Here is a 10,697-nt window from a genome sequence, read left to right as displayed (position 1 = left end):
CATACAACAGATTTAAAGGACACGTATGTATATTGTGGGCAGCATGGCCATAGTCAAATGGTCGTCTTCCAACCGGCCAAGACACAGAAGCCCTGCTTGCTCTCGATGGGCCGTTCATTTAGATCAAAGGACGAAAAGCCATTCTTGCGTCAGGCGTGAGCGTAGACCAGACCAAACTAGTTCTAATGGTTTTTTTAATGAAGTTGGAGTGCACCGACTGGGCGATGGGCCTTTTCGGGCCTTTACGCTTGCGCATACGGTACGGCAAGCGGGAAAGGACAAATCTGGTGGATGGCCGGCTCACGGGTGCTCAGCTGCGCCCTGCAGGCCGACTCTTCCAAACTTTGGTGGAACAAGGGCCCGCACGTGGGCTCCTGTTCGCTGTCCGCGAGCGGCTCGCTATTCTGCGGGTGACAAAGAGCCACAGTGAGGTGCGCGGAAGTGCCACTTCTGCTCTCGGCGGGTGGGGACTTACTTTGGGGAGATACAATTCGCACTGTAGTTCCCCCACTTCTGCGTTGCTGTGCGAGTAGGAGGTCTTGCAAAAGACGTGGTGCTTTAAAAGGAAGTCAAACCATCAGTCCATAGAAGGATGGATGAGCCCGCCGCCATCAAAACGCCTGGGCAACAAGACGTCGCCTCATTTCAAGTCATATGCGGCCTCGGTTTGGCCTTTGCCAAACAAGCCAGCCGACTCCGCTGCTGTGGTTTAACGCCGCTACAAGTTTCCCCGCCTCAACAGACAATGCAATGCGCGCATTTTGGTTCTTCCAAAATCATCTTTGGCGAATAAGATGCCTTCTGCCCACGGCCTCTCGAGGTCAACCGAGTCCAAGTGCACGTTTAGCTCTCGGAATGTGTTCGCCATTAGCATTAGTGCAAAAGCTAACTCACAGCTCTGTCCGGGCAGCGCGGCATGCAGGCCTCATGCATAATCTTGGAATGTTTGGGGCAGGTGGTCTCCACCATGGCAAACTTGGGATAGGTTCTCATGCCACTGCTCGGGATGTACTGGAAGAACACAAACCATGATGAGAAAGACTGCTGCGCCGCCAAAGGGAAAGCCGTGGAAAGTCGGAATTCACCCCGCTTGTCAGATGAGAAATTTCCATCAGGGCAAAGTAATGCTGGTGGTTGCTCTCACGGTTAAACTTCTTCACCGCCTCCTCCACTGCCTTGACACCCATCTCATTATTCAGAGGCAGCAGCACCGGGCAGTCGGGACAAATCATCACCATCTCTGCGTTGCTGAGTTCTGCGCGCATGTCAATGGGAGAAAAGCACATTACGGCAGAGAGTATCGGCCGGGCCCGCACCAGGTCTGGGCTCTCTTTGGGCTTTCTGCCCCAGAGGGACTTTTTCCTGCCCTGATGCAACTTCCATTTGTGATATTGCATTGTGGAACAAAATGAACGGAAATGTCTGTGTTCCACTTTTGGTCAAATTAGTTTGGGATCAGGCAGGGAAAAAAAATTGTCGGCAGTTTGTTTACAATCAGTGTTGACCTGGTTTGGTGACGCAATTGTGATTGGTGACTGTGGCCACGCCTCCCATCACGTTCAACTTGCTGCTACAGTTGGCAACTGCGCCCTAAAGTCCGCGTGCAAACACACACACACACAGGCTGTGAGCGCATGTGAGCGACCAGCACGATACGAGACGATGCCTGCTCTGTACCCGTTCCGACTGCATCATGAAGTCGCACTGGTCTTCCAGTTTGGGGTTGGTGATGTGACAGTTGCTCTGCTTCAGCTCCATGTTGATGTCAACGTGGCAGCCTCCCTCCACCTGCGCGCACAGACAAACAAAGAAATCCATGAACGTGTGCTATATGTAAACGTGTTCTGTTTGCAAGATTTATTTTGAGTGAGAATAACGGCGATGCGTGCCAACGCGAAGCGTCCTTTTGAACCGGCGCCGGGCTCACTGTTTGGTATTTGCTGCTGCGGACGTCTTGCAGCTTAAACTTGAAGCCGTGCTTGTGATGCTTGTTGATGTGTCGAACAGCCAAGTTGGCCGCCGCCGTCGCACTGTCCTCGCCGCACGTCACCTCTGCCGGCGCCCCCAGGAGGCCCGCAGGGGCCAGGGCGCAGCACATCACAACAGCCAACAGGCGAGCCACCATTGCCGCAATGAAAGACGAGGATGAGGAAGAATCGCCGCCAGTGCAATTGGGACGAGCCGACGGCGTGCTTTTAAGACCCTTGGCGAGGAGGCGGTCGGTGACAGAAAAGGCAGACTGGGGACAAACAAACAGACTTTGCCCACCCTAACCGTCACAAGGGGCTCTGCCAACCAATCACAGAAGAGGAAATGGGTCACGTCCATGCTCGAGACCTTCACCTGTCCTAACAGGAATCATCAGGAAAATCAATCCGAGCATGCAAACAGACTTTGTGTTGACTCGGCAGTCACGGGGAATGTTAGACAAAAGGTCAACACAAGGACAACAAACCAGAACCGGTAGAAGAAAAGTCACAGTTTAAGGAAATCATTCAAAGGAATAATAATAGGCCGAGTTTCAGCCAGATACCCAAACCCGCTATCCTCTATCACCCAGAAACTTAAAATGCGAACCATTTTGCACCCATCGGAATATTTATCCCGGTTCCAATTGAGTCTACGCAAATTTTTTTTCACCCTCTCATTGAAACCTCCATTGTTTACGTGGCTCACCTAATTTGGCCTCAAAATAGCATATTTGCTCAAAAGCTGAGTTGGTTTCTTGACTGTTAGTGGCAGGAAGGAGGCGGACGGCTCCAGGAAGGCCAAATGAGGACAAACAAATTCAGGCTTTAACTGGCTTGTGCGACGGGCTCCGACGACCAATCGCAGCTCAGGGGACCGGGTCACGTGCGTGCCCGGGGATCGTCATGAAAATCAATCTGAGCACACAAAGTCACAAACATTTTGGTGACACGGTAGCCACGGGGCAAGGTTAAAAAGTAAAAATAAACATTTTGAGAATTGTTTTGTTTCTCTTGAACGGCTCCAGCGCACCTGCGAGTCTGTGCAGAAAATGGACGAACGGATGGTCAGAAAATGTAAAAATATGAGCGAGATATGTTTTACTTTGGAAAAAAAATGCCAATCTTTGGCTGGTGTGTGACCAGATGAGCAAACCAACGCACGCCAGCTTCAACAAAGTTGGGCCAACTGGGACGGCCCCAGACTGCGGATAGGCAACAAACAATTGGCGGACATTAGGACCGTGCCTCCCAGCCAGCAGTTGCGTGTTACACCCATGTTCTTTGTTGCATAATATTTTATTTCTTCAGTCATTTTAGTCAGTCAAACATTAAAGATGTGCCATTTACTTCTGCGCAATTCTTTTTGAAGCATCAAACAAATTGGATGCAACTTTGTTTACATGCCTTCAAATAGCTCAAAATCAGGTGGATGTGTTGATATAGTATGTATATTGTATTTTCCGGACTATAAGTCGCAGTTTTTTTTCATAGTTTGGCCGGGGGTGCGACTTATATTCAGAAATGAATTATGCATGAAATTATCCATCCACCCATCATCTGTACCGCTTGTCCCCATGGGGGTCGTGGGCATGCTGGAGACTATCCCAGCAGTCATCAAGCAGTAGGTGGGGGACACCGTGAACTTGTTGCCAGCCAATCGCAGGGCACACAGAGACGAACAACCATCCGCACTCGTACTTACACCTAGGGGAATTTGGAGTGCTCAATCAGCCTGACATGCATGTTTCTGGGATGTGGGAAGAAAACCGAAGGATCCGGAGAAAACACACACAGGCACGGGGAGAACATGCAAACTCCACACAGGGAGGGCCGGAGGTGGAATCGACCCCGCACCCTTCTAACTGTGAGGTGGACGTGCTAACCAGTGCTCCACCTTAAATAAAATCTTTTCCCAATCAGCCGTGTGAACAGAGGTTTTTCCCACCTCGAGCTAACGACCTTCCACAGCGTGATCCAGAGGAACAGCTGACCAAATTGATAGAGTTTTGCCCACTCTGCCTTTTATGCAAGAGACAGTTTGCCTATTTTACGCTTGCAAGTGGAGAAAGCCATCATTACCCCTGTGCGGTACGGAGGTGCTTGACAACAGTCTTAACTTTTGTCTTTTGCAAGGGACTATTTATTGAGAGAAAGCAGGTTGGGGGTGAGAGTGAACAGATTTTAGGGGTCACTGCTGCAAACTGGTCAATCAGTGCAGAGGGTCTTAGCTCTTCGTTTTCAAAGGTTGTGGAAACAGATACTAGCGGAGCATTTGAGATAGCTAACTATTGTTAGGTTACTGTTGGGTCTAAATACGATTAGACATTAAATCACTTGCTGGAATGAAGAGGAGAAGACAACCAGAACAGGTTTACTCGCGAGGAGAACGATAGAGAAAGCAATCTCAGTTACAACCTCCATCAGTTCTGAGTCCTTACTCCACGTGCCCCTCTTTTTAATGTTATGGTTGCCCTGGTTACAGAGGCGTTGCTACACTAAAGGGAGGGGGGATTGTGTCTGTAGCAACGCTGATAAGTTAAAGAATGTAGTGTGGTGTGAATTAGCACTTCGTTGTTGGCTCGTGACCCCCTGCAGAGGCCGTCCCCAGCTGTCCTCCCTCAGTTGGCTGACTCTTCCTCGACCGGGGTCAAATACCCTGAAGCACGTTGATTGCCGCTTTGCTGTGGAACAAATGCAACTAGACCTTTGCTAACTTTATCTACTTGGTAATTAACACATAATAATAATAAGTAACTTGTCCTAAACATTTCAACACACATTAAACAAATGTGAGGTAACCGGTATGCAGTTCCTTAAACAAACATTGAGTAAATATGGGATAACTTTTATGCAACTACTTCTAACTGTATGTAACCCTTAACAAAGAAGAATAGGTCTGATAAACTACAATCTATGAACCAAACCTACATCTAAATTAAAAGGAATGAAGTTCCTGTGAATCAAACAAAGAACATGTCACCTATGCAAATAAGCCCTGCTCATTGTTAGTGAAGGCCTCTTACGGGAACCAAAACACACAGACAACATAAGGACAGGAAGGATACAAATGGCTGACAGGGATCAAAAGACATCCCTATCACTAAAAAGGAAGAACCTAGATAAAAGGAAAGATAAACTCGTAAAGGCGAGGCCTCCAGGTCTGGCAGGCCAAAGCTTCACTTAAAATTATTCCAACATTTCCCCCTGTTTATCACATATTTGCTCAATTTTTACATCACCAAGAACAACCACTTCACTCGATTTTCAGTTGTCGGATCACAGGTATGAGCACAAATATGTTTACACCCAAAAGGTTAATTGGTGCATCATCATCATTCGGAAACACCCAGATCTGGAAAAAAGTCTGTAAACTCAAGTGCAAAAATTTCATCTTCATCGTTATCATCAACATGTTGGCGTTCAGACATTAGGCATACTCGGGCCATCTTGTCTTCCATGGGCGATATTGCTGTAGTGATGAGACGATTAAACAGAGCACGCAGATATGGAATACAACAACATCCACACAAGGTGAGTATAGCAGTAAATACTGCAACTGATATTATAATTGAGGACACAAGTGCTTTATACTTCCCAAAGGCATGCATCCAGTTGTCCCACATTGATGTGTCCACGCCAGAGTGCTCTTTCATCCTCGTGTTGAGGGATCGCAGGCCTTCAATGGCCTTTGTTAGGCTCCCATCAGGGGGGGTGTTGTTGGGGATAAAGGTACAGCACTGTTCTCCGAACATTGCACAGACCCCTCCTTTCTCAGACAACAACATATCAAGAGCAATGCGATTCTGGAAGGCCATTAGGGAAGTCGTGGCTAGCTGTTCTTGCACTGCCTCAAGCCCCGCTTGTGTCCAATTGCCCAATTTTTGCACGTTGTAATGGATGTAATTTATCCTGTCTACGTTTTTGTTTATCGTACACCACCAACAAATGGAAGACTCCCATCCTGCTGCAATTTGGTCAATTAATTCTTATTAATCAGGAACTCCTCTGGGGACTCTAATTGCATCAATTAAAGTCAGATCATCGTCGCCTCTCAAATTTAAAGACATTTTGGTTTTTACCAGCTTTTCCCCAGATCTTGGCGTGTCGATACATATACAATTTTGCTTGACTACATTCTCTAGAAGCAATGGTTTCTTTTCTTTTCCTCAACGGATATTATATAGAACGCTCTGTTGTACATTTCACAATCAGTAGACGTGACAGATTTCACACAATCTTTGGTCAATGGTAATGGTACAACATAAAGAATCGGTCGCAAACCCATACACATGACATATTCATTTTTTTTTTTTTTTTCTCTCTGGTTTGCAGCTTGTTTTTCCATTAGCAATCAATCGTTTCTTTTACCAGTTACTCTTATAGGTAGTTACCTGAAACCAATTATCAAACATTCATTTTAGAGATATTAATTTCATTCTTCAACGTCTACAGCTGTTGTTGCCAAAGTATTATTTCGTTACATAACATTTTTGCCACTGTTAAGGCATTCAGTGTTTACTTTGAAGCCAATTCAATCCATTTTGAGAATGCATCTATTATGACCAGGCATTATAACCCTGTGGATTGAGTTTAGCACATGGTAAACAAGCTCTACAATTTTTTTTTTTTTATAAATGTTTTGTATATGAATCAAATCCATATGTTGTATAAAGCCGACTGAACTGCCCTTCCATCCCCCCTGTTGAGCCATGTGTCAAGTCAACATCACGGGACAACTTCATGGCTCAATATTGCTGCCCATATGTATCGGTTCATTTGTACGAGCACATAATATTGCTGCCCATTTGCATCGGAAGTTTTTCTTTCTCAAAGTGACAACCCAATCCACCAATCGGAAAAAAATCAACAAAATAACTGCCAGTGAATTAATATAATAGTTAATTGTTGTTGTTTCTTAACTTTAACTAGCTCAATCGCTCTCTTATTCTCAAATTTTAAATTTAGCTTTAAAATGTCGTTATTACATAATTTTTCTTCATCCAATTCCAGAAAGCAAATCTTCCATCTCTCAAATTTTGTTTCATCAAGGCTAGGCATTAATGCAGTGTGGACCAGTTTCTGCCCATAAACAAATTGCTTGCTTTTCTCTACTTCCTATTTTTTCAAAATTGATTTTGTTTTGCGGTGCAAATCAGATAGACTACAGTCTAATAAATTATTTTGTGCACCTACGTATATTAGCCAATTTCATCCTTTTAACACATAACACTGACAGCACACAGACAACACAAAAACAGCAGAGACACAGATCACAAACAATACCAACAAACAACGCTGCGCAAACGTCATCCTCTATTTTGACGTTTTGGTTATACTTAGTGCCTTTTATCCTTCATGCTAATGTTGTCACATCTTCCTTAAGCATCACCCTGCTTCAAACATTCTCTGAGAAACTCACACTTTCCCTGCCTCGCCCACAGCCATAGCACCCCCCGTGCGAGGGGGGGACGCGGCATCAATGTTGATTGGTCACAGGCTGGCCATTTTCTGCAACAATCATGATGCCGGCCCACCGCCCACACGAGCATAGCACAGGCGTACGCGCACAGCCCCGACCCGCGACTACGCGCGAGCGCAGGCACGCTTGTCAGTCTCACCCTCTCAAAGGGCAGGCCAACTTTGCTGTTGCCCCCTTTCATCATGTTCACATACAACATCTTTCACTGTCTTCTACACAACATTTGCTGTCTCTTATTTTCATCCTATCAAGCCACCGTTCTAGTCACTTTCTGCCACACACGTCTTATTTTCTCTACTGCCACACACTGCTCATCTTAGGTTCTCCAACCAACTTAAGCACACCATCATCCACTTCTCAATTACCCTATTATTGCTCAACAGCCTCCTGAACATTCTCCATTACTGATTTCTTCCATAGGACACACATCTCACTCACACACACACACATATACACAACATTCATGAGGATCCTCTGCGCACACGCGCACACACACACATCAGCACAAGAGGATGATGCACAACATATAAAACCACATAGAGCGTACTAAGAACACCTTTTTGCTCATCTTATTTGTCAGATTTATTCTCTATTTTAGTTTCAGGAGCTATTTGTAATTCTGTTCCATTTATTTTGCAAATTTTAACTTCAGTGTTTCTTTATCTTACTTTATCCTTTTAACACAAATATCTCCTGTATATTTAAGCTAATTTCTCTTTAATTTTGGCTGCCAGGTCCCCACTTTATTACATGAGAATCTGATTTATTTTGATCTTGTACTAGTCATTATTGTTTTGTTTATATGGACAATTGTGTGCCATGTGGCCCTTTTCTCCACAATTCCAACATTCACGTTCACTATAAGGTACAAATCCTCTCCCGTGGCCCTTGGAGCCTCCTCTATTAGTGGCTCCTCGCCCCCTCTGACCTTTCCACCCTCTGCCTGTATCTTGGTAGAAAGTGTCACTGTCCTCATCTACCAAAAAAATGTCTTTTGTCGCTTTCACTTGTTTCTGTTTTTCTTTGACTACTTTTTCTGCATGGAGGGCGTGATTTGTGTATTCCTCCAAAGTTCCGGTGTTCATGCCTATATAATGTTTGATCACCCAGCCTTGTATTGCTGGCCTGGACCCTGCGTGGATGGCATTTTTTAATTGCTGTTGATAAGCACCTTGAGGCGCAATATCTTCCACCAGCCCACTGTGTGTTTTAAACACTTTTGTCATGCGCACTCGATACTCGTCAAAGGCTTCATTATCATTTTGTTTTGTTCTCCCTATCTCTGTATAATTTGCTCTCATTCTATATCTGTTGCGTACCCGGTTAATCAGCCCTTCCATTTGATTAATTAATTCTGGGCTATTATAGGGTAAGGGTTGACCCCGAGCATTTATGGGTGCCCACTCTCCTCTGACCAAATGCCACTCTGGGCCCAAAGCAGTCATCCAGACTTGTTGGACTTCAGTCCCATTCAAACTATAAGATCTCCTCAAGTCTTCCATTCCTGTACAGAACTTTTCTTGGGTCATAATTTGGGTTGGCCACTTGTATCATTGGATACAGTGGCATATCTGGAGTTAATTTAGAATTTTCAACAGTTGCCTCTTCAGCAACTGGGGCTGAAGACCCAGGTTTGGTTCTAGGGATCAATGGATAGTTTGCTCCCATTTCCTTTGACCAATCCATTTCTATTGGGTTTTTCTGTCTGGTGGCTCTGTCTGTTAACCCATAAGGGGGGTTGACCCCTCTTGTGCACCAGTGTCAGGTATTTGTGGATACAACTTCTCTATGACCTTATGTTTTGAAGTTGTAGCATGTGCTTTCCCTACGTGCTTCTCTACTTCCTCTACACCTCCCCCTTCTGCTCTAGCTCTCTGTAAATTTTGATTATCTCCTGCCTGCCTACTATTAGGCCCAGTCTCATCATCTTCCTTCCTACAATACAGTGCCTTTTCCACTTTCTCTTTTTCTCCCCTCTCTCTCTCTCCTGCTACTTTGAGCCAAAACACCACATCCTCATCTCCTTCTTTTTTCATCTTTCTAGGGTCTCTCTTTGTTTTCTCTTTCATGGCGCCTCTAAGTTCTATCAATTTGGTTGTTTTTAGTTGTCCCTCAAATTTATATTTCTTAACCCATTTATCGAGGTTTTTAAGTCGGTCGGGATCCTGCCTTTCAATTATTTTCCAATTTTTACATTTAAGATTATCTCGGATATTATTTTTACTCTTCCCGTTCCCCATTTTAATCAATTTGGTCCCAACTGTAAAACCATAGGGGTTTCTAAAGTCGGGTGTTTCCAGTGGGATAACGAAAAGATCCTGTGGTGATTTTCACTTCTACCAGCGTTCTGGTGGAGAATCCTTGCCTATTGCGTCCACAGAACCACGTTATGTGTTCCCCACTGCTTTAATATGGAATACTGTATCTAGTGATACATATTCCCATTCACACTCTCAATCACTCAGTATTACGGATATTATAGACGGAAATTTCATTTTCAGCTTTTCTGCGACTACTTGGACATCCACTGTCCTACACGGAATTTCAGTTATGCAGGGTCTGTGGACTTCCGTTGTCCTACTTACACACCTAGGGTTTTACAGGGCATGACGAGCCCTCGGCCGCACCACACTTTTAAACAAAACAAACTCACCCTCTGGTTCTCTTCACCTCTGCACCTCGGACTGCCTTCAACCCTTAGATCCCAGCTGACGAGCAGACAGCCAGCCCTTGAAAAGGATGTAGGACCCCACCTAGGGAGGTCCTGCCGCGCGCGGTCTTTCTGGATCTCTGCTGCCGTCCGCTGGAATCCTCAGGTGTGTTGGCATCCGGCTCGAAGGACCAATTAAATGTTGGGTCTAAATACGATTAGACATTAAATCACTTGCTGGAATGAAGAGGAGAAGACAACCACAACAGGTTTACTCGCGAGGAGAACGATAGAGAAAGCAATCTCAGTTACAACCTCCATCAGTTCTGAGTCCTTACTCCACGTGCCCCTCTTTTTAATGTTATGGTTGCCCTGGTTACAGAGGCGTTGCTACACTAAAGGGAGGGGGGATTGTGTCTGTAGCAACGCTGATAAGTTAAAGAATGTAGTGTGGTGTGAATTAGCACTTCGTTGTTGGCTCGTGACCCCCCGCAGAGGCCGTCCCCAGCTGTCCTCCCTCAGTTGGCTGACTCTTCCTCGACCGGGGTCAAATACCCTGAAGCACGTTGATTGCCGCTTTGCTGTGGAACAAATGCAA

At 45.4% G+C, this 10,697-nt stretch overlaps 2 protein-coding genes across 3 annotated transcripts in view; one reads left to right on the top strand and one right to left on the bottom strand.

Annotated features, from left to right (window-relative positions):
• The window catches only part of nfic (nuclear factor I/C), a 185,308-nt gene that overhangs the window by 13,142 nt on the left and 161,469 nt on the right, over positions 1–10,697 (top strand). The window lies entirely within an intron of this gene.
• LOC148388063 (alpha-2-HS-glycoprotein-like) lies at positions 178–2,195 on the bottom strand. The gene is made up of 7 exons (XM_088394012.1): positions 1,928–2,195; positions 1,678–1,788; positions 1,506–1,590; positions 1,086–1,255; positions 895–1,011; positions 476–556; positions 178–404 (listed from the first exon to the last, which is right to left on the bottom strand). The coding sequence occupies exons 1-7, from the start codon at positions 2,123–2,125 to the stop codon at positions 243–245; spliced, it is 924 nt and encodes a 307-aa protein (XP_088250138.1). The 5' UTR covers positions 2,126–2,195; the 3' UTR covers positions 178–242.

Source organism: Syngnathus floridae, chromosome 13 (genome assembly GCF_059516105.1).
Source record: "Syngnathus floridae isolate MCC-2025c chromosome 13, RoL_Sflo_1.0, whole genome shotgun sequence".
NCBI lineage: Eukaryota > Metazoa > Chordata > Actinopteri > Syngnathiformes > Syngnathidae > Syngnathus > Syngnathus floridae.
The sequence above is the reverse complement of the archived record's forward strand: the minus strand, read 5'-3'. Positions and strand labels throughout refer to the sequence as shown.

Bases quoted from the DNA above. Each gene is read 5' to 3' on its own strand.
- LOC148388063 (XM_088394012.1), bottom strand. From the start codon at position 2,125: ATGGTGGCTCGCCTGTTGGCTGTTGTGATGTGCTGCGCCCTGGCCCCT. The intron at 1,256-1,505 runs GTCAACACTGAT...ACATGCGCGCAG, and splicing joins CAATTGCGTCACCAAACCAG to AACTCAGCAACGCAGAGATG. The intron at 557-894 runs GTGAGTTAGCTT...TTCCTTTTAAAG, and splicing joins CGCGCTGCCCGGACAGAGCT to CACCACGTCTTTTGCAAGAC.